Source organism: Empidonax traillii, unplaced genomic scaffold (assembly GCF_003031625.1).
Source record: "Empidonax traillii isolate 1590-97213 ecotype Southwest subspecies unplaced genomic scaffold, ASM303162v1 scaffold295:size639837, whole genome shotgun sequence".
Lineage (NCBI taxonomy): Eukaryota > Metazoa > Chordata > Aves > Passeriformes > Tyrannidae > Empidonax > Empidonax traillii.
This window is the reverse complement of record NW_020955488.1, coordinates 500,137-523,945: the sequence shown is the minus strand read 5'-3', so window position 1 is coordinate 523,945 and position 23,809 is coordinate 500,137. Positions and strand designations below refer to the sequence as shown.

Sequence of the window (23,809 nt, the reverse complement as noted above, 5' to 3'; positions counted from 1 at the left end):
TCAAAATAAACAAGTCATCTCGGTGAACACTTTCTTCCCTCAACAGGATATAGCATAAAATCTGAGCTACCACCTTCATGTTGTACATTACTTATTTCTCTCCTCCCCTGCCTCAGCAAAGTCTTATTCTTCTCAGTGACTAACTTAGCTCATGTTTATAACCACAAAACTAACCTGGTGCTGTAGTGACAAACTCACACCAGACAGTGTGGTTGTACGAACAAAAGCCATTAAGTTAGATCAACTTGGGTATTTGACAGAAGCAGATTCCTTAATCCCTTGGGCAATAAAAACTTTGATTCACAATAATTTGTTCTCAGTTTTCACTGTTCTTTGGACATAAGTCTTAAGAGAGCACTTTAATTTCCACAGTTCAGGACATACTGTTTCACAAAATTTAAGACAGTTCCCATGTTGCCATATTTGTAGGGCAAGGTTTGTTAACTCTATTTGTTTTAGGAGGGATGATCACTGGTTCCTTTATGTCTTAATGCAGGAAAAAAATTAGTTGTTGGGCCAAAAAAGGCACCTGTAAGTGCCACAGAAAGCCCTATGCAGTTAGCTTGTCCCACAAATCAGTCACTCAGAGAGGATGAGCACGGTAGGCTGCACCACATCAATAGGCATGAGCAGTAAGAGGATAAAAGGGAAGGACCATATCAGAATAGTCTGTATAAACCATAACATTTCAAGAACACGGGAGGCACACTATTCTTCTGAAATAGTGGTCTGCAATCACAACCCACTGGAGGGGAATACATAAGCCTAGATGTTAAGGGTAAGATTGCTGAGGCATAAACATAAAGGAATTCAATGTACATGTGCAGAAGTCAGGTTTGTTTCCTCCAAAGCAGCCATTATTCAATGTGGACTGTGACAATCTAGGAATCAGTAAGAATAAACTCATGCACAAGTTACTTAAAGAAATATTTCCCTTTTTCACTACTTTGTAATGCAGTGTTATGGAACTGTAACCAGAAATTGTATTTAAAGAACAAATATTCACAAACGTCTTGTATTTGGTGCAATGGTTTTATGAAAACCTCACATGCAAGAGAATGTCAAGCTGAAAAGAGTTAAGCCATCACCTTCTGTAACGTCAGCACGATGTTGTGTAATTTTAACAGGTACCTCACCTTATCGCTTGGGGATTTTTTCCCCCCTGCACACAGAAAAGATTCTGATAGACATGAGCAACTATGAGGCTGCAAGAGGTGTGGCCAGGTGACAGATGAAGCAGGAACATGCTATAGGGTATCTGCTGTATTCATAGCAGTTACTACAGCCTAAGGGTTTTTTATACAAAGGAAATGTTTGCAGAGACTCTACAGAAAGAAGTTACTGCCATCATGCTGTCTAGGAGTTTACTTCCAGAACGTTTGTTTCTGCCTGCACTTAAGAGAGATGTAGCATCCTTGTACTGCCTGATACAGAACTCTGCAAGCATAATACAGTCAAAGCCTTGGCTGGTCTACATTGAATCGACTGCTGGTATTGCAGACTAACCCCTGTGGCAGTAAATGTCACAATGACAATTGTATTCCTTTGTATTTGATTGTACTTATTGCTTTTTAACTGGATCTGTCATTAGGTCTCTCTCTGTCCTTCCTTGAATCAGCTGCCTTTAATACAAATATCAAGAGACAATAATAACTAGATTTTTTATTGCTAAAGCTGTATTTTTTCCAACTGCAAGGGAAAATAAAAAGCTGTTTGCCTCCCAGCTCACAAGACAGTAATGACCTAACGATCTGTGACAGACTGTTGTCCTTTGGGAATGCCAAGTTTTCCTTCCTGAGGCACACAGCAGAACCCTGCCTAGGCAGTCATCTCCCGCCATCCACCTACTTGGATTGTTGACACTTTTCTAGTGGTGTCCTGAAGAGTGACAGGAGGCTATTGGAGGGCACAGTCAATATTACATTAATCAGGCAAAAACACAGGGTGCACAGTGCCTACAATATGGATGCTGCACTTCCTGGCATCCTCAGATACCGCAAGTGCATGGAGGGAAACAAAACACTGCTTAGTTGCTCTTCTATTTCATGCTGGAGCTCTGCAGGAAGACCAGTATGAAGCTCAACACATCCTCCCTCCTGCTCAAAAATGCTCAGAAGTTTGGCAAGAGGAGCTGCACAGCCTTCAGCACACAAGTGACACATAGCCCACATCTCTCCCGATGAAGAGGGACAGAGGCCCAAAGGAAGTGAGCCTCACTGAGACACAGGCCAGATACAGCCCGTGAGAAAACAAAATCCCCAAATCCCCAGGGAAAGACATTTTTTACTTGGGAAGATAAAAGAAAAGCTGCTACTAGAACTTTTGTAGAAGACAACATCTTTCTCTCAGGAGCTCAGCTGCAGCTACAGGTCTGTTACAACTCATCATGGTGGTTCACATGCTCCAAGAACTAGGCTGGCTTCCAGTAAACCTGAAGCTGTAATTTAAAGGCACTGTTTTGCATTTGTGAAGATTAATTAATTTGCATCCTAACAAGAAACCACTGAGATTCAACAGCCACTGATACCAGCAGAAGTAATTTCAACAATGAATTAAACTCTTTTCAACTAAGGCTACTTCCTTTCTTTGGACCAAAGAAAGGACTGTTGTCAAACTTCAGTGCACTCTGTGGCACAAATTTTCACAGAATGTGCTAGATTAGAGGTCTCAAAAGGTGAAGTATCAAACAGCACTGAAGACTAAGTTAAGAAAAAGCAATCATCTTGGAAAACACACTTCATACATAGCTTAGAACATATGGGGAGGTTCATTTGAAGAATCACTGTGAAAAGATAAAAGGTTTATAAAGAGATGAGCTCAGTTTAAAGGTGCTTTCAATACCATCCTTTTTGGAGAACATGCAGGACTCCAGACATCATCACTTGCCTTCCAGCAAACACAAACAAAATTGAAAGCAAGTAACAGTGGACTGTAGGCATATTAAGTGCTTACCATTAGGAAAACAAAAAAATGCTATAACAGTATTATTCCAAATAATTATGTCCAAATTAATTTAATTTTTTTTTTAATGTGCATTATCATGCTTCTCCATTAAATTCTTACATGAATGTGAAAGAAATTAGTTATACCAAAGTAGTAATGGAGTCAGGAAAAATACGAGACAAAACCCATGCTGTTTTGTTTCTTACTACTTGTTTTGCTAATGCCCCTGCCAGCCTGTGACAGTAACGTAACAAATGCCTGTTTACCAACCTGTTCCACTACAATGATTCTGTGTTTCAGCTATTACTCTGGTTCAAAAAGTTTTCTTTCATAATTATCATAGCTTTAGTACACTGAATACATATTTTTAGCTATCAGCGCCTTATTTACAAATTTAAGGAGAGAATGAACAACACTAATAGGGAGAGGTCAGACTATTTCAGGCACTAAACTTTAAAGCTACAACACCCTCCCCCCTTCCTCTTGCCAACAATCTCAAGAGCCTGCAGGTACCTTCATTTTCTAGGCACATCCTGAACTCATGCGAAATCCCAGAGTGCCTACCACTTTACATCAATGCTGTTTTAGGGAAAATAGTTGGCACTGCTGCAGCTTTGTTAGAGAAAAGCAAGTCTTTGAAAGAAGATGTTGCATGTGGGGCAATGGGAAAACAGCTGGCAGTGCAAAACACGCTGGCCCTTGCACCAGTCCCTGGGGAGCAGCCAGCCACACACCTCCCTCTGGGATCCCAGCTTGGATCAAAGCTGTGCCGTCTCTGGCCTAGCCCATGGCTCAGTGGGACTTGATTGATGAGTTTCTAACTTTGATGCATTTTCATCCAACTTGATGAAGCCTTCCTAGGCTTCTGTATCCATAACTTTTATTTTATGCATGACCTGACAGCAGTTTTTCTTTTCTGTTTCCATTAGGGAATCTTGCTAATAATAAGGGTGTTAGCAGGTACAGACAATCTTAGAGGGTATATTCCGGATTTTTGCTACTTTTTCCCTTTACCTACTACAAAGCCTTTACACACTCTAAAAAGCATGCTGTGGTGGAGAGGGATAAAGGTAGAGGAAAATAAAAAAGTTACAGGAAAGTTCTCTGCCAACACTGTAGGAAGGCTGTGAGAGTACTGCCTTGAATGGGAAAAGCTTTACAACAGGTGTTAGCGCCGGGAAACAAGAAGAGACAGGACATGAGAAGCGGTGTCAAGGCCACCTCATCAGCTCCGCCGCGGCCGCGCACTCACCGCAGGAAGCGCCGGATCTCGGCGGTGCCCACGCCGTCCAGCCGCAGCACCTCGGGGGGTGGCTGCCCCCCGCCCAGGGCGGCGAAGAGCCGCGGCGCCCGCGCCAGCAGTACCGCCCGGTGCGCCCGGAGCGCCGCGTCGCCCACCCGGATGGTCACGTCGGAGCGGGTCCCCTCCACCAGCAGCCTGCGGGACGGCACCGTTACCGCTGGTCCCCGCCCCGCAAGGGACCGCCCCCTCCTCGGCCGCCGCCCCGCGCCCACCTGCCGAGGTCCTGCCGGAGCTGCTCGGCCAGCGCCTCCTTCAGCCGCTGCCGCTCCGCCGCCGCCGGGCCGCTGCCTTTGGGCGCAGCCCCGCCGCCGCCGCACCGCGCCATGTGCCGGCCGCCGCTCCGCTCCGCGCCCCCCGCGCCGGCAGAGGCGCGGGGCGGGAACCGGCAGCCGGTCCCTTGGCAGCGGCCCGCCGCGCTCACGGACACAGCCGGGACGGCGGCCGCGGGCCGTGCCCGCCTTCCCGCCAGGGCAGCGGGAGCACCGCCGGGAGCAGCAGGAGCCGCGCGGGGCGGGACGCGGCGCCTTCCCCGCTCCGCGCGCGGGGCGTGGCTAGCGCGGCCCTCCGCCAATCAGGGCCGGCGGCGCCGCGCCCGGCCCCGCCCCCCCGCGGGGTCCGCGCTGGGGGGCGGGACCTCCACCCCGGGGGCGGGGCCTCTCAGCCCGGGCGAGCGCGGCTGCCGCAGGGAGGGCGCCCCCTGGCGGCCGCCGCTCCCCCCTGCCGGCCTGGCCCCGCCCGTCCGCGCGCGGAGCGGCCCTCAGGGAACCGGCGCTCGACACCGCCCGCGCCCCCAGCCTGCAGCCCCCGCAACTCCTGCAGCCCCCAGCCTGCAGCTCCCGCAGCTCCCGCAGCCCCCGCAGCCCCCAGCCGGCCGGTGCTCTGCGGGTGCTCCCCAACAGCGGCTGCCCTGCCAGAGAAATAAAGTGCTGCTCAGGTAGTAGAAGTCTCTCTGCGCCGCCCTCCTGAGGCAAGGGAGAGCCTTTTCAACTTCAGAGTAAGAAGCACGTAACCATCTAAGTTGATAAGTGCTGAAAATATTCAGGGGAAAAGGCCTGAAGGCAAGTACCAGCCGTGAATGGAAGAGGCGAGATGGATACTACTGTCGTGATCCTGAGGAGACTCCTGTGGGACTTGGTGAAGTGGCCGAGAGGGAGCGGGTTTCCAGCCCCGAGCTGACCCCGGGCAGACAGCACAGCTTGGTCCTTACTTGCAGGGTCACACCGAGCGGGGAAGAGACTTTGGAAACCCAATAGGCAGGTGACTCACCTATTCTGCGTCTCATATTTTGTGCTTCTTTTTCCTTTATAGTTAGCATCCAGTTTTCTTCCCTCCTGCCATCACGTGCAAGTTAATTCTACTCTCTGTTTCCATAATCACTGTGTCTCTTCCTCCTATAAACACACGGGCTGGGCAGCAGTTCTTGGAGACAAGAACAGTAATTGCTGACACAGGAAGGATAATGCCAACAATGAGGCATTATTTTCAAGAAAATACTACAATCATAGCATGGGTGTCCAGGCTGCACACTGGACAGACACTTCAGCTATTCAAACCCAGTTCTAAGCTTCAGCAAGAAAACTCTCCACAGGAAGTCAGATAAAGGGAGTTGTGTAAGTTGCATTTTATTAGACAGAGCTGGATTTGATACATGTTACATCTTAGTTTTCCATTTTTCTTGTTCAGACGTGTTGAGTGTACAGGTTTCCCATTTTTTAGTCAAGAAAGAAAAACACATTGCACAAAGCAGCTGCATTCAACAATACAACAAGATACATGTCATTATTCACTTAAAGACTAGAAACGTACCCCAGAAAATTTTCAATCGTTCAGTATGCTAAAATATAGATAAAAAGAGTTAGTTACTGTTTAATGGTAAAAGACATTAAAAAAATTCAGGCAAATCTAGAATGAAAACTTGTGACTTTCTTCAGTATGGCACCACTCTATTGTTTCATTATAAATTTGTAAAAGGCACCACACATTAAAACTGTAAAGCAAGAGAGAAAACAAAACCAAGCAACTTTCCATGATTTTCTTTCTGTACAAATACATATGTATCTTAAGGCAGGTGTTTTTATGTGCAAAATACAAGTATACAGGTAAAACCAATGTTGGTATCATATATTCTCATATTCACTTCTATTAGCTGTAACATTAGTGTCCAAATATACAGTACAATGAAAACACTTTTCTCTAACAGAGCTCAAAATAGAAGGCAGGCTGGAAATATGGCCCTGATAACAATTAGGTTTTAAATCTGAAGAGCTTTTACGTAGACCCCTTAAAACATGTACAGTCATTCTCTTTTTCTTTTTGTCTCTTCCTTAAGAAAGGTCCATATCAACTTGTTCACTATGTCAGGTTGATCCTGCTGGAGCCAATGACTGGCTTCAGACAAAATAGTTAATCTGAAATGATTTTTTACATAAATCCTCGTAATTTCTGCCATCTCAACTTCCATAAACGCATCTCTTTCTCCCCATAACAGCAGGGTTGGCATGATGACTTCATGGTGCTGCAGAGGTAGGCAGCTTTAAAAATAAAACACACTTAGTTATGTCTTACTTTAACAAAAAATCACTATGACATATTTTAGTCAACGTAGCTTTTGAAATCAATGTAGTGAATCTCATTGCAGACTTCCTAAGTTTCAAGATATCTTCTGCAATACCAAGAAAACACTGTGACTTAAAATTCTTTAGTTGTTTTAAGGATGGGGAAATTGTTAGAAGGTAGTTTTACTATAACAGGTCTCTAATCAGCAGTTGATTGCAATAGAGGTCTCACTTTTGGAACATGAAAGATGCTTCAGCACAGCTCAGGAGCCTCATGACCTCTGTAAAAGGGAATTTGGAACAACATGGCCAGAATTTTGTAGGTCACTTGCTTTCCTTTGGTTGATGAATGGCAAGTTTCTGAACCTGCATTATTTACTGAACACCAGCCAAACAACCTTACTGAAAAATACTTGCCCAGCAAATGGCAGGCTGCCATTGCTGCACATGATGGAAGACACCAGCTGGAGTGTTTCAGACCTATTCAAAATTAAAGATCATGGAGTACAGCTAAAAATAAAATAGTTGTAGAAACAGATATTCTATAGAACATTGATGTCCAAAATGCTGAAGTGAACTCAGTTACATTCACCCTATGAAATTCATGCAACATTAAAAGTGCATCAGAGTTCCCTTTACAAATCACCACAGTATTTTTTTGAAGGCCTGAGACTTACATACCTACATCTTTCACATGCCGTGAAGGAAAACTGTTTCTTAAAGATTTGCTTTTCATGAAGTCATAATCTCTCTAAAACTGCAACATCACAACCCAGAGTTTTGTCAGACTAGAAAGCGTTAAAGGATAAATACATTAAAAGACATTTGAAGAACACTTTGAAGAAAAGCCCTTAGAAAGTAAAATTATAATAAACATGATACTACCACAATGGCCTACTTAAACTGTCAGGAAAAAAATATTTTCTTAATACAATTATTTAGAATTGAATGTTTAATATTACCTTATATTACACATATTAAGAAAGATGCAGGTAACTAAAGACTATTTCAACCTTAACCCACCCAAATTTATTCCAGCACATCTGTTTCAGAGATGCTGAAAAATTTATCTAAGATCGAATTGCTTAATTTTAGCCACATATAGTAGCAGATTGTGACAATTCAAAACAGATTCCATTTGATCAGATAAAAATCTTTGTTATATTAATGCCCAAATAGGAATATTTCAAACCAGTAATATATAAAAAAGATTTTCTGAACAAACTTCTATGACATACTGAAGTACTAGTTTTAAGCTTAGGAGTTAACTAAGAGATTATGCTCTGTAAAGAGGAAAAGACAATGGCATGCATTAGTTTAAAATAAGACAAAGAAATGGAGACTTTGAAGACATTCTTCCTCTCTACTTACATCCTGGATCTCTTCACTATTTACATGTGTGGTTTTTTCACTACTGTAGGGTTTACTATTCTGTGCCTTGCAAGATTTGTAGCCTCACTTACTGAGGTACAATCTACCAGGCTTTTTACACATGCTGCATACATAAATAACCTGTCATTTTTCACTGCCTATGAGCTACACTGTATGTCTTCTCAGTCTGGAATATGGGAAATTATATCATGTCTGAAGCTTCTAGAAATCGCCTTTAATAACGATTAACACACGGATTTCACATTTAGAAAGGGAAGTTCCACTCATTAAGTGTTTGAAGTCTTTGAAAAATAGACTCAAACCTTCATACAGCATTGTTATACAGCTTTTCTGTAAACAAATAGTGAAGTACTTCTTAACTGCTATAAGAGAACTAATCCCATTTTCTAAAAATATGGCATATCAGAAGAACTTCAAGCTTCAGCTGTGTACCTATCTCTCTTAACCAAGCATGACAGAAAAGCTTTATGATTTTTATTCTCAAAGTGTTGGAATCTAAAATATAGTGAAGGGAATGGCTGCTGTGCTATTTATAAAAGGATGTGTTGGTGATGGATGGAAGTAAGTTATTTCAATCATCCATTTTGAAATAACTTTCCAGAAAAATTAAGCTCTGAAGAATGAAACTCCAAGTGGATAGTAATGAGTTGGTAACCTTTAACATGCAGGTCACCAGTACCAGCCCACTGGGAGTTAGGGTGAATAAAAGTCATTAGCATCCAAATGCTGCTTGACAACTCCTATGAGAAAGGGAAAATTTCAATCCAGTTTTAGTATTTAACAATTCACATCCTGTAAGGTGCGACCATCAGAATTGGTGGCAAGAACTGAATGAGCTGGAGACTAATCTTTTCTTTCCGGTCCACAGCCTTCTGCACTGTGGCTGACAACAGCTAAAATAAAATTCTCTGAATTCCTTACAGGTATACTTTCATTAGACAAATAAAGCAAACATTGTGCAAACATACACACTAAACATACAGAGGAATTAACAGCTGTGAAGATACTTTCTGATTAATAACTGATACCAGACTTTTTTTGAGCCTGAAAAGGCCTGAAATAGTTTAAACATGTCAAAGATTTGTTTCATCTGAGTCGCACAGCCATTCAGCTATTACAGGCATGTCACTGCTGCTGTCAGAGGAGCATCTGGTTAATGTGCAGGCTCAGTGATGCGAGGTGCTGTGCCCAATGTAACCAACAGGGCTCCGGGCGCTCACGCCTCTCCAGCTCCTCATTAGCCCTTCCCCGGGGCTGCTGCAGAGCAGCTGCAGGGCCGGGAGCGGCTGTGCAGCCACAGCTCCAGTGCCCTTGGACAGCCCAGCTGATGGCATCGACCGCTCTCTGCGTAGCTTTAGCTAAGTGTGCTGTTCCCAGCACGGCCATCTCATTAAGTGCGCAGTCTCATCCGTGCCTGGTGTTATCTTTCCACTTTCTCCTTCCAGTTTTGCCTCTTAGCCTGTCCAAGACAGCACCTAGCTCAGATCCTTGTTTTCCTCACAGTATTTCCCTGCTGATTGTTCTCCTGACAGTGACAGCATGAATGGCACAGAAAGGTGGTATTAAATTTGTATAGGGGAAATGAAAAGTTAATGTACTTCAAATATCTACTGCCTGAGTTGAGGGAAAGAAGTGAATGGTCATTTTAAAGAATATTGGGAAGTTGGTCTTATGTTAGAGAAGCATGCAGGACATTTATCACTGCTGAAGACTGGACAGTAAAGGAAAAACAAGTTCAGTGCCACTCTTCTTGATACAATCCTTCAAGTTAGTGCTAAAAGTTACAGAGTTTAAGACCTTCTGGCCGTGTTTTTGGTAGATAAAAAGGGCGTGTAAGAGTTGGTTTTATAAAGTTACGAGTAAGGGTCATGTAACTTGATGTAACTTGATGCCATATTATTTAGTAGTATTATCTAATAGTAAGCTCTTGATAGATATTATAATTACTTGATATGAATTGTAATACAAACAGTTGATATTAATTTTGTAAATATTATTTAGAGATGGATTTATGGAACTGCCCTGGGTGCTGTGAATGAGGGAGGGCCTTTCCTCTTTAGATTTTGGAACAAAGATTTTCCTTACCTGCGCTCTAGTTGTTCTGCCATTTTGTATGGACCCCACACAGCACACACGTGGCCTCACCTGCCTCACCCTGCCCGCACCTGGCACCTGGGCAGGCTTTGGAAACAGAGCTGCAGTTCTCCTCCTCCGCCCCAGCGGCAGGAGCCACAGTAACACTTCTGGGCTCCAGGGGACTCTGAAATATTTTCCTCTGCTTGAGAAGGTTATACTGACCTGAAAATAGTCCTGTAATGGTTAATGGGTCCTGTTAGTGCTCCAGGTTGTGAAAAGACATACAGATAAGCTTCGATATCTTCTGCTGTTAATCTGCAGCCTTTCCTTCCAATTCCAGTGGCCTGGCTAGTAAATAAACTTTTCAGAACCTACAAAAGGAAGAATAAAAAGCTATTACCTAAGATAGCTGGAAAATGTTATTCCTCTCCTTCAATGGGACATATCTTTCTAAAATCTATTTGTACATATTTATAAATCTGTTTATGTTCAGAGTTGCAGAGGTTTGACCTGGCTGGATTCCAGGTACCCACCAAAGCCACTCTATCACTCCCTTCTGTGACTGGACAGGGGGAAGAGAAAATATAATGAAGGTCTCAAATGTTTTTTTAGAGAGCTATGTGAAAAGCACATGGTTAACTTATTTCTAGTGTAACTTACTTCAGAATAATCAAGTAGAGACAAATGCCAATATTACCCAGTTACTGAGTTCTGCATCCTGACCCGCCACTTGGGAAAGGGAAAGGCAAAGGCAAGTGCAGGCACATACTTTTTTTTTTTTTTTTTTGGGATGGACCCCAGTAGGTGACAGGGCTGGAGGGAAGATGATTCATGAGCTCCCCAGCTGGCTGTGCCCTGTGTGCATGCAGCACTGGGAGCTCTGCACTGGGCTGTGTGAATGCAGGAGGGCGTGTGCCTGCAGCTGCTTTGGCCCTTTCTGTAGGCTTGCACTCGGGTTTTAAGGTTACACGAGGTGCTGGCCTTGGGTCCTCGGGCAGAATTAATCACCTGGCTTAATGTGATGGCCAGACTGCCAGGCTGCCTGCCCTGCAGCAGGCTCAGAGAGGTAAGAGAATGTCCCACTGCCCATGGGAGCTTCAGATAAGTCAGCAGGAGTTCCGCAGGCACCAGCCATGTCCCAGTGTTAAGGGCACAAGTAAAACCAGCTGACTCTCTAGGTGGAGTAATGCACTGAAGTGCTGGAGGTTAAAAGTATGTACCTGAACACCTCCCAGAAGTGCAAGAGTTAACCTCAGAAACTCTATGTACTTATATCCTACTTTATATAAAGCTTAAGAAGAAAAATCTGGAATCTCCATATTTTTTCTATTGATTAGAACTACATCCGAAGGGATCAGTGTAGGTGGCAATTCTATTACTCACTGTTAAATATATAAACAAGAGCATTCATTTTGCTCACCTTGAAATCATTTAGTGTAAACATGAATTCAGGAAACCATGGCATTTGGAAAAAGAAGTAGTAACCAGATTTAATCAATTGTGATGGATGTCGTAGAATGTATTCTGAAACAAAAATGCCCATGAATTAAAAATGAAAACTGATGACTCAAACAAAATTACTGTTAATATTACTATTTTTTAAACTTAAAGGAATGTTTTAAATATATTACATTAAAGCATGCTATGTGACAAAAGATGATTATTGTTTCAGGAGTAAATATATGGTGTGGCCATTAAATCACAATTCTTTTATAAACAGCCAGCAAAACAAGTTTGCCAAAGATTAAGTGAGGACAGTGACACTGGGGAGTTTAATTGCATGATAGGTTTTCACTTAGAGACCTATTTGTGTAGCTAGTCCAAATAATTTTTTTCCCAGATGTGAAATAAAGGGCATAAATAAGAATCTTATTTCTTTCATCAATGATGTGATGCACAGAAATCTGTAGATGATGATCCACTGACATTCTAAAGACTGCATCACTCTTGCTCACAGAAGTACTGCATTCACAGCACAGGAGATATCTCTGAAATATTAACTCTGACATGAATAAAAATGGGGTTTAAACCAATGCAAACTGAAGTGTCAGCTATCTTCTAAATGTTCATATCTTACGCATTCTTAAACTGCATTACCCATTATATTTTTCCTTGATAGACCATCACTGCTCACTTTACTTTTCTGTACTATTTATAAACTGTGGATTTTCATTTAACCCACAGTGGAACAAATTTGATTTAGGGAGAATTTATCAAACTACAGAACAGATTTTGTACTTTAACAAATATGCAATATTTTAATAAAATGTAACTGTCTTCTCCACAGCCTGACTTCTGCTCTCAGTGAAAATACTGCAAAAAGCTCCTACTTGCTCACGTGATGAACAGACCTCTCCTGGGGTAAGTGTGGCTTTACTACCTGGCAAAAGGTACCCAAGAACACTGTGAGAACAACATATGTGGATGGTTCTGATTCTATAGTGGTGTAAGGTCAGATTTACATTCAACTGAAATGAAAATTAAAGCTGCACTGAATATTCTTAGCTATTTCTGGGGAAATGAGGTGACTTGTTAAGTGGAAATGGGTAAGGCCAGCAATTGAAAAAACTGAAATTAGTGAGATACTACTTTCATTTTCATTATGGAATGTTGATATAATCCCTATGAAATGTTTTGTAATTCTGGGTAGTAGACAAGCTCAAAGTTTATCACACAACAAATTCTGCTGGTGCACCTCAGTCCTTGTTTCAGCTCAGTACTGGTACATCTAGTAATAGTACAAGTACTAGGATAGTAGCATCTAGTTAGTAGCCTGGAAAGGCTGTCTTCTCCTAATGAATATTGTACCAGATCATAAATTATTGCTTGTCACCTAAATCGGGATTTAATTCTAATGTTTGAGTCACATTTATACAAAGGCTGGTTTATGCAGATTTAATAATGCAGTGAGGCCTTAACCAAAGTGTAATACAATATACACCCCTCTTCAGGGAATTTTATCCTGCCAAAGTGAAATAAAACAGATTCATGTGTATGAAAATTATGTTTGTAGACCTTCAAGGACTACAAAAAAAATCAGTAAATTTTGTTGCAAGCACTCCCAACTTCCTACAATAAATTTATTTCCAAAAGTCAAATACTTGATACCTTAATACTTTATAAAATACAGTCCATATTGTGAGAGGTGTGGAGTACTGGCAGCTTATCTACTGACCATCTAAAGGGGCAGGTAGTTGGTTCTCAGAGCAAACATAATCGTAATGGAAGTGCACAGTGAGTACTTTGGATTAACAAACACTACTATAAAACTCACCTGTGAATACAGAAGGATGAGGGAAATTAACCACAATGAGCTTAGTCACCATTTCAGGGTAACAAATAGCCACTAACCAAGCGATCATTCCTCCCCAGTCATGGCCAATCAACACACACTTGTTGTATCCTACCACATAAACACAGATACATGCTTTTATTTCAGTGGAATTAGTATCCATAGAAATTATCACATACAATCATGATTTCATTATTGCACAAAATAGGCGGTTCAGCACATTTGTTAATGTAACTTCAGAACTGCCCTGCTTCCATTGCAAATGGTCAGAAAATATAGCCCACTGGTATACTTAAAAAATGTACAAATATTTTAAATTATTTAATTGGACTTCATTAAACTTTAACTGTACTACCTCCATGTCAACCTAAAGTCACTCAGAATCCAGACTGCCTCCCTGTTTACATCTTGGCCAGTGCAGGGTCAGACAGACAGTTCAACCTGCAGTCATGATAATGCACGTACATTTGTCATGCTTAGAGAGCCTGGAGTTTGGAACTATAGACAAAAAGATGGAGCCATCTGCTAAGCCCCTCCTGAACAAAACTAATCCTGATGAATTTCTCTGACTATGGGAGGTTATCTAACACCCAACACCACCATTATGCAAAAAGTGGGCATTATACTTCCTAGCCATATATACAGCATATACATACACACCCATATATATACTGAGTAGGCCCACAGCTTTTCTCCATAAGCTGTTTTGTTGGCAGTTTTAAAAGTTGTTGACATTCCCATACTTACTCTTCCATCAACAAAAATGGTATTTAACAGCAATAAAAGGGTCATGTGCTTTTGATGAGTTTTGATGAGTTTGAATGACTGAGTTTTTGAAAGTCTAACTATTGCTTCTTTAAGCACTGCTGGAATATACAGTATAGTGTCAGATACCACCACCCTCCTCATTGAGGACAAACACTACAAATGAAACATAGAAAAGCCAAGATTTCTAGAATTCTGACATAAATTTGGACAGAATTGTCAAAAACCCTCTTGAACCCCTTATAAACCCTCTTGAATAGAAATCTTTTGGAGCGCTTTTGATATAATCAGGTTCTCCAAAAGAATTTAACTTGGGGTTAGAACAAAGATAACAAGCCTCTGAAATACCTTTTCTGAAAAATTTTAAATCCCTATGAAATTGAATTATGCTGAGAGCACTTCTCAAGCATAACCACGCCATTACCATGGAGATTAACACAACCAGCAAAGGCTGGAAAATGTAAACACAGTGTGGGACTGCCTGCCCAATCTTTTGACAGTGCTCAAACATCACAAGCAAAGCAAATTCTAAATTCAAACCTCAGAACTGGAATCATTGCTTTACTATTTCTTCACATGAAATGAAGTAAGTGGTTTTACTATCACTGGAGTATCCAGGGAATTAAAATGACTCAGAGAATGACAATCTAATCCCTTGTGTTGCTGCTGGTAGGAAATACCCTTCTCCAGGTGTTACAAGTTATCGCCCAAACAGCGAAACATCAAACCATCAAACTGAATTGGAGGGGCAAATTTTGCAGGCTCATTCAGCTCTAGACCATTACACTAGGTATTTGTGTGTCCCTTGTTCTCCCTTCTGTTCCTCTCTCTGTTGTGTAAGACAGAGTGATTCAGCTCTGGAGAACTGACTACTCTGCAGGAATAGTATTTTGGGAGGGTTTTTTGTTTTGTTTTTAATAGAGCAGATGTACTCTCATCATTTCTATAAAGCCCACAATATTATTCTGTCTTGTTTGTGCAAGAAAAATGTCATCTGATTTAAATTTTTTGTTCTGGAAGTGCTAATTCAGAACATTATCCCCCTAAGTGTAAGTGGTTAGGAGCAAAGGCTTTCTTAGGGAAAAAGACCAGAGGTTTGTACTACTGCATTTCACAGCACAAAGGAAAGATTTTTTTTTAACCTCATGATGGAAATATCATCTTTACCTGTTGTTTATCCTGACATACACATCATAATTAGAAAACAACCCTTTTTCATTTATAATAATCAATAAAATACTAGTATCCTTAGATTTATACGTATAATGTATATATTAAAAATATGCAGTTTAAGAGAAAACAATTCTAGATCTTTATGAGGTTTTTCTCCCTAGAAGATCAAGTCACTTATGAGTCAAGTAGGTTGTCTTCTACTAACGCACCTAGAGATTCCAAAATGTCCTTTATGTCTGCTATCAGGCAATCTAACTTGTAACTTTCTTTGTGAGAAGGAGCATCTGTTTCTCCATAACCTCTCAAATCCAGGGCCACCACTCGATATTCACTTTTAAATTCCCGCAATTGATGGCGCCAAGAATACCTAACAAAGAGGAAAAAAAGTTGGAGTTATAAGGTCAAGTAGTATGATACCAAAATGCACTCAGTGCTTTTGCACCCAAATAAGTGAGGGTAAATTAGCGTGGCTTTCTTTGCAATGATATTCCTTTTCCTTTCTACGCTCACGGTCCTTTGTGGCTGCAGTGGTTTTCTGTTCCCTTCTTGAATTCTCCAGTAAGGAAGTGCAGCTGCCAGAAAGGGGGCATGGCCAGAGCTGAGGTGTTTCAACAATTCCTGGAGTCTGGTCCAGTCCCTTTGTAGTGAAGGAAGCAGGCACAAACTAGAGCACAGAGAGGACTATTCTGTTTTATCCTTGGAGCTGCAGTATCATCAAAATGTAAGGTCTTAAAGGCTGTCTCTTCTCCCTGGCTTACTCACACATTTTGATGGAGCAGGGAAACATGCCTCAAGGCATGGTTGACTTTTTTCTTTATTCAGAAAAACACTGTCAGATAATTCAGACACTAAATAAACTGAAGAAAGAAACTCCATTAATAACAAACGAACTTGGTAAAGTTTGCAGAATTTATATTTTATCTGTGTCTCTTTACTACCAGAACTGTTCCAGAACAAGCTGTCTCAAAGTGTTGGTGCTACACAAAATATTTCATTCCTTGTGTTTCTATGGAAAAGAGTGAAAACATTACACACATCAAAAGACATACGAAATTAAGAACTTGGGCAAAGGCCTGAGCTGCTCCTCATTCTGTAACAGTATGTAGTGATTAGATGTGTGTTATGAAGCAAAAATAACAAGAAAATGGTGGGTCTCACCCTGCAAGAACTATTTGCCCTTCAGCTGTTATTGAAAGCAAATAAATTTCAGAATAGCTAGTACCAAGACACACATGGCCTTACATTACACTGTAATAGAAAGATATATGAATCCTTCTCAGCATATTTAATAGTGGCTGTATCCCTCTGTGACGGCTTTTACTTCTGCTTGTTTCAACAGTCTCAGATAAAGGATATATAACATTGGGATCATCAGTGATCGCAGCAGTGATGCACAGAATTCTGCCTTAATCTAAACGGTGTTTATATCAGACCATTGGCTTTTCTACTTGATCTTTGCCTCCAGCCTATTAGTAATATTAAGTAATATTACAGGAACACTCAATGATAGGAATGTGTATTCATATAATCAAAACAGTCAGAACATTTTCATTTCAGTGCCATATAATACTAAGACAAGGTTTAGCTGAGATCTCCAGGAATGAATTTTTTAAAGGCATTATATAATGACTTGGAAGCTGAATTTGCCATGGTAACTGTTGCAGCTATTCTATGTTCTTCAGTAAGAAGAAAGAACCAGGCCCATAAATAAATAAATTAACTATTTTTGTTTTCAGAAGATGTCTACAAGCTGTCCTCATCTTCTGTTTTCACAACAGTCCCTCAATCACCAAATATGTGACCTACCAAATGGGTAGGTTTTATATTTGAAGAAATCCTTTTACCACATATGATATGTAACTATTGGACAACTGCTTTGCAAACAGAATTTGGAAATGTTGTGAATGCTTCTGTGTTCTTAAGGTTGACTCATAGAAACTGTTCTGAGACTTTTTGATCACATTCTTTCTAAAAGGCAAGTTGTACAATATTTAACAGCTCACACACAAGTCTTGAAGGTACCCAGCTGTCTCAACACATTATGCCCAGTTTCAAATATTTTGTTATTGTCTTTCCACAACATTGGTATTGATTTTCAAGTTCTAATGCATCTAAAGCACTTAGTGGCTCTGGTGCATTATATTCTTAAGTGATCTTTCATGTTCAGACATTCTCTATCACTCACTAAGGTCTGTATTGTTTGGTTATATTTGTCCTATTTATAACCTTGAGACATTTGAAGGCTGAGGATTTGTTACAATTAAGAACTCTAACTGTGGATCATATCCTTTTCATTTTCCTAGACAAACAATACATATTTGATGCTGCTTTAAATCTCTCTTAAACTGTGGTTATTTTATCTTGTCCTCTCAGAACAATCTACTTCTCTGAAAATTTATCTTAACATAAATGTGACACTCTATCATCATCCTCAAGGCCGTTAGTATCTACGGGAATTTGCTGCTAAGGGCAGAGAACTGAATTATTTCACCCGGGTCAGTTTATCATGGTATGACCTTAGTCCAGGTTGAAAGGTCACAGTTTCAACAGTGAACCCTAGCTCCATGCCCCAGTTTAGAAAGGAAAAGGATCATTTAACTTGCTGAACTACTGGCATTAGCACTTCCTTTATTCCCTTATTGGTTTTTTGGTGCACCTTCTGTAAGCCAAGCTTCACTAGTTAAACCTGACAATGACAGCCTTTGGTGAAATCATTAGACACATGACTGCTTTTCAGTTATAAACAAACATTTAGGATTGTGTTTGATTCATCATTCATCTTGTGATGAACTAATAATAGAACCTTTTTCCCTGAGTAGCATTCTGAAATTAGGCTGCACAATAGCCTATAGAACTCATAGTTCTTCTTCACCTTCCCCAGTTAAAAATTAATGTATAGTATTTTTAATAAATGGAGCAATCTATATGGCTTATCCTTATTTTAACACCCTCTGCAATAATTTGTAAGTTTATCCATATAGTACACGTGCTATCCAAATAGCAAATGTATTAAAAATGAGCAGTTCCTCCCCAAAGCCTGAAGAAAGGGTACATACCTGGGGAAAAGTGAATTGACAATGCAAAAAAGATGGTTGGTTTGTGTTAGTCTGCAGGAATTTTTTGTGGATGCTGCAGTTAAAAAAAAAATGTTTCCGTGGTTTGTTGCCTACTAAAATGTCATGCCATTAGTTAGTACTCATAAACATATATAATGGATCACACTGGGGATATTTAGGTTGAGATGTTCACTCTTGGGTATCTTATGCAGCCTCTTTTATATAGGAAAAGTGTGTAGGGAGTTTTACCAGAATTCTGGAAAGCCATGAAGCAGTAGCATCAGTGGTTTACCCCTTTCTCCAGCAGCCACATAGTGGAATCGTAACCCTGAATCCTAAAAGGAGAGAAAAAGAAGTGTGATTTTATTGCTGCATAAACTGCTATTCTGGGATTTGAGAATGATGATGGTTTCAGACAATATTCTAAGAAACAATATATTGCACCTGAAAAAAAAATTGAATTATTAGTTTTGAAGCTGAAGCTTTCTGTGTTTCTGAGAGCCAATATGTGCTACATGCTGGCAGTGCTGAGTATCCCACACCCGGGCCACCACAGCTTTCCCCAGGAAGGACCATCTCTAGAACCTGCCAGGCTGTGTGAGGGTGTGCAGGTCCAGCCGTGAGCACAACGATGCTCCTGACACAGCCCTGGCTCCGTGAGTGGGAAATGCAGGTTACTGTCAAAGCAAGCACTTTGCTTTCACGTGGACGCCAATCATGTGCTTTACAGAAAGACTTTGAGACACAGGATACTTTAAATGCACTTTCAATCTTTCAGTTAGCTCGTAAGGTTATGCAACTATTTAAAACCATCACATTGCATTCTGGCACGATAAAGGACCGCATGGATTCTTTAGAACAAAAAGCCATCAAAATTAAGTAACTAGAAAGCAAGTAGATTTTGAAAGTTTTTACTATTCAAGCTTTCAGACTCACTCCAGAAAATTAAGCCTTACTGTTATAATGTTCTTTCTGCCCTGTTTATAGGCACTGTTTCTGATGCACCTTTTAAGAAAATGGGTCTTACGAGAATCACAAGCAGACAAGTTACTTATTGCAGAGGCTGAACACTGAAATGCTGTTGAAGGGAATGGATGTACACAAGCTTAGGCTGACTCAAGGTCAAATCCAGTAGAATTTAAACAAACTGAGATTATGACCTAGGGGTTTTTGCTGAATTCTGGCACAGAAGTAGATACAGAAGTTGGGAGTTAGCTCACAAAATACTGTTTAGAAGTCATGTGAAGGAAATGGCAGGAAGCAATGTTGTATAGCTCCTGAACAAATGTCAGAGCCTGCACTGTCTCTGCTATTTCAAACAGGAAAGAAAAACTCCATGCCTTTTGTTACACATCAAGAGCCAATATCAGGGCAAAGATCACAAATGCATACAAAATACGTTTTCTTGCCAAAGATGCTTCAAATATTCTCAGATATCTTAGCACTAATAAGTTACTAACCAGCTACAAAACAATTAACTGATTCTCAAAAGGGCTCCAAAGATGGAACTATTTAGATTTTTCATCCTTGCTATGGCTATAACAGAGACTTTTGCTTGGTTTTGCCCCAAATTACACTGATATTTCACCTTTGAGATGCCAATGGACTTGAAATCCTTAGAGGTAAAAGTAAATTCCTAGTAAATTTTAGAGCCATTACCTCATCCGTACAATTCTCCACATCATTCTGCCTTTGTTCCCTTGATATTTAAAAAAGTAGAAGTTTCTCAATTTCCTTCCACAGTTTCTCTTCTCAGTTTAATGAGCAGTGAGCAATCCCTCCTCCATGTTGCTTCTTTCAGTTAGTGTCCTCTAGGGATTTACCTTCAATGCCGTTATTTTAATCTATTTGTTGCTTTTAAGGACATCCCCTTTATTCATACAAATTCAATTACCACTTGTACAGCAGCAGTTTAAATGTTACATACCCCAAACTCTAACCATCCTCTACCTTTTCAGTTGCTGATTTCCGTCCCTTTTTTTCCACCCCCAAACAGACACAGGATGTTGTCATCTTTTTTGAAACTGTTTTCTGTGTTTTGAAACGAAATCTTTGTTGAAATCTGAACAGATCTGTAGGATATTTGTGTTTGGAAAATAATCCATTAGCCTGCTCTTATCCAAGAGCCAGAGTTTCTTATTTCCTGAAATGAGTGATTGACTGTCATACTGACAGCAATTTGATTTGCCCCTAAATGCTCTTCTACTACTGTCACACCCCTCTCACTTCCCCAGCAGCCCATTCATTTAACTGCTTTGGGCTACAAGAAAAGAACATGTCATACAAGTAAAAAAGTCCACACTGCTAGCAAAAGAAAACTAGCAAATCATAAGAAAGTGAGGCTCAGTAATTTATATTAGTACTGCCTGCATGAAACCATCTGCACAGAACCCTGAGAACAGCATATTAAAAATAGCATTTGACAAAATTTGCTGTGCATTCTTTGCTCACCTATAACTGCAAAAGAACTCTAGGTAATACAATTTCATTTAGAGCACTTGGTGAAGGAGCAAAACGCAGGTAGAGACCTGAGACAAACACCCAAATTGACTGGGGTGGCTTTAACTGTACAACCTGAGGGACAACGCTTAGTTTCTTTGTGTTTTTCATTGCGACTCTGGTGCGCGACTGGCCGAACCGCAAATCCCAGCGAGCGCAGAGGCGGCGCGGGGAGCGGCGGGGTGCGGGAGATCCAGGGCGGGCGAATCCCTCACCCGCCCACGCAGGGAGCTCCGCACCCCGGCCGGGCACCGCTTCCCCCCGGGGCGGGCGGGCCGGGCCCGGCTTGAGGCCCCTCCGCGAGTGCGGCCGGGACGGCCCCGCTCCGGGGGCAGCGCGGGAAGGCGCGGTGTGAGCGCAGGGGGGGAGCACGCACGGCGGGTACCGTGCACAGAGCATCCCAACAACAGCAGGGCGGGCGGGGGTGCCTTGCACAGAGCACCCCACGCACCGCAGGGCAGGCAGGGGTGCCATGCACAGCAGGGCAGGCAGCGGTGCCATGCACAGAGCACCCCACGCACCGCAGGGCAGGCAGGGGTGCCATGCACAGCAGGGCAGGCAGCGGTGCCATGCACAGAGCACCCCACGCACGGCAGGGCGGGTGGGGGTGCCATGCACGGGGGGTGCCATGCACAACGCGGGGGTGCGGCGCGCACAGCGGGGCCCGCGCCCCCTCCCGCGCCCTCACCTTGATGCGGACGTAGCAGTGGGTGCCCAGGGAAGGGTCGTTGAGGCAGGCGGGGGGGTTCTCCCGCACCACCCAGCGGAAGGTCTCGCCCGGCCGCCGGCCGATGCTCCAGAGCAGCCGCAGCCCGGCGATGCAGACGCACACCCCGCAGTAGCTGTACACCAGCGCCCAGAAGAGCAGCGCCCGGGCGGCCACCATCACCCGGCGGGCGGGCGGCGGGCACGCAGAGCCGGGTCTCGCCATCGGGCCCCGCCACCGCCGATCCCGCTGGCCGGGAGGGGCTGGAGCTCCGCCGCCGCCGCCAGGAGCCGCCCGAGCGGAGGCACCGGGAGCGGCGGCGGAGGCACGCCCGCCCCGCGGCCCTCGCCCCGCCGCCGGCGGGCACGGCACGGGCACGGCACGGACACAGCGCCGGCCGCCCGCCCCTCCCGGCTGCTCGGCCCGGGCACGCCGGGCCCCGGGCGGCGTCTCGGGGGCGGTGGCGCCGCGGCCGGGGGCGCGCCCGCCTGCGGAGGGCTCGGCCACGGGGGGCTCTGCTCCCCAGGTATTTCTGAGTGAAATAGGGAGAAGCCGTCCCTGGGGCGGCGGGGCGCGGCTGTGTCACCTGTGCGCTCCGGCAGAGCCGCCACACACCGGGACGCGCTCAGAATGTCACTGGGAGCAGCGCGGCTGGGGCCAGCGGGCCAGCCCCGCCACCCGGCCTGCCCCGGGCCCGGCGGCGATCGCGCTGCACGCTCCGAACACGTCCTTGACTGCCCGTACCTTTTTTACGTGCCAGAGGTGGACAGGTGTAAGTGTGGGGCTGTGCCCTTCCACTGTAGTGAGTTTCAAAACTACATTCTTTCACTGCTGCCTCACCACTATGCCCACTTAAAGATGATTTTGTAAATGTATTACAGTTTTAGTTACTATATGCTATTACTAATGAGTATTTCTTAAAAATATATGAATTTTGAGCTCCATCACCAATTTTTTTTTTTAATATAACTTATTCTGTACTGAGATCTCAACCCTTAAAGGCTGATTTTAGAAGCTGACCAATCCTATGCCTGTCCATTAGTTGGAAATCCCTTCAAGCACACGCAAAGGAGTCACAGTCACATACGAGGCCACAGATGCCAGGGTAAGAAGAAAGGCTCCAGTCTATATGATATTAACCTACTGATATGCAGGATAAAGGGTAATTTGGAACTAGAATAGTTCATGTAATCCAAAATTGTAAGAAGAAGTGTAACTATGCTAAGCAATTGTTTTTGCAGGTTCATAAAAGTGCAGGTTATAAAAAAATACAGTTTATTAGTTCTGGAAGATAACAAAATGTGGAAAAGGTATTTGCTGACTAGAAGAAAATTGCAGTCAAGAATTGAGCTTGCATGTCAAATCCTGACGAGTCCTGATCCAACTCACCGCACAGCCTGCTCATCTTTACTCCTAGATCTCAACCCCTTGCTTCTAGAGGACATGGGCAGGTTCAAGGCTTGGGGAGGCCACATGAGAGTCACAGCTAATATGTGGTCCTATGTGTAGCTGCTTGCCTTTTGAGGAGTGGGGTTGCTAAATGTTACTTGAATTTGATGACAACCAAAATGTGTTCTTGGTCCAGGTGAATCTGTAGGATTAGAATCTAAGTTCAAAGAAATGTTTTTGCTCTGTCCAGCAGTGCAAGTAGAAGCTGGTACAAAGACACCATCCATCTGTTAACTCTAAGATATGTAATTCAGTGGGCTATTTTTTAAAAAATTGGATAAGCATATATGCAGGCATAATATATATAATTTTTCACTATGCATGGAACACAGCTTGTAGACGACTTTTGTCTGTAACATACCAAATGCTTTCTCCTACTTGTTCTAAATTCAGACTTACAAATATAGGCACTGATGTTGAATCCTAGTCCCACTGAAGGCAGTGACAGAATTAATTTAGGTTTCAACAAGTTCAACATTTTTCTTTTTTAAAAAAATAAAGCAGCAGAAGGGAACGTTATAAAGAATGGCCCATTACTGCATTTTCATGCATTTAAAAGTTTAAGCAAGATACAAAACCATTATCCGAATTTATTTTCTG

General features: G+C 42.6%; 2 protein-coding genes and 1 long non-coding RNA gene across 3 annotated transcripts in view; 1 reads left to right on the top strand and 2 right to left on the bottom strand.

Annotated features, from left to right (window-relative positions):
- The window catches only part of KIAA1107 (KIAA1107 ortholog), a 35,659-nt gene extending 30,979 nt beyond the window's left edge, over positions 1-4,680 (bottom strand). The window contains exons 1-2 of the mRNA XM_027890675.1: positions 4,459-4,680; positions 4,196-4,381 (exon numbers count right to left, since the gene is read on the bottom strand). Coding sequence (XP_027746476.1) covers positions 4,196-4,381; positions 4,459-4,571 — 299 coding nt within the window. The 5' untranslated portion in view covers positions 4,572-4,680. The remainder of the gene's footprint in view (positions 1-4,195; positions 4,382-4,458) is intronic.
- A 1,158-nt stretch (positions 4,681-5,838) lies between these two features.
- Positions 5,839-21,997, bottom strand: EPHX4 (epoxide hydrolase 4). Its single transcript, XM_027890724.1, has 7 exons — positions 21,743-21,997; positions 18,805-18,890; positions 15,709-15,866; positions 13,544-13,672; positions 11,690-11,793; positions 10,492-10,640; positions 5,839-6,777 (listed from the first exon to the last, which is right to left on the bottom strand). Exons 1-7 carry the CDS (start codon positions 21,983-21,985, stop codon positions 6,543-6,545), a joined length of 1,104 nt encoding a protein of 367 aa, XP_027746525.1. The 5' UTR covers positions 21,986-21,997; the 3' UTR covers positions 5,839-6,542.
- Positions 12,565-17,232, top strand: LOC114060872. Its single transcript, XR_003571994.1, has 2 exons — positions 12,565-12,630; positions 17,057-17,232. It is a non-coding gene; the product is annotated as an uncharacterized LOC114060872 (long non-coding RNA).
- Positions 21,998-23,809: the final 1,812 nt, after the last annotated feature.

Excerpts from the sequence above, each read along its gene's own strand:
- EPHX4 (XM_027890724.1), bottom strand. The coding sequence starts at position 21,985 with ATGGCGAGACCCGGCTCTGCGTGCCCGCCGCCCGCCCGCCGGGTGATG. Across the intron at positions 11,794-13,543 it reads TCATCCTTCTGTATTCACAG|AATACATTCTACGACATCCA; the intron begins GTGAGTTTTATA and ends TTTTTGTTTCAG. Across the intron at positions 10,641-11,689 it reads TTACACTAAATGATTTCAAG|GTTCTGAAAAGTTTATTTAC; the intron begins GTGAGCAAAATG and ends TTCCTTTTGTAG.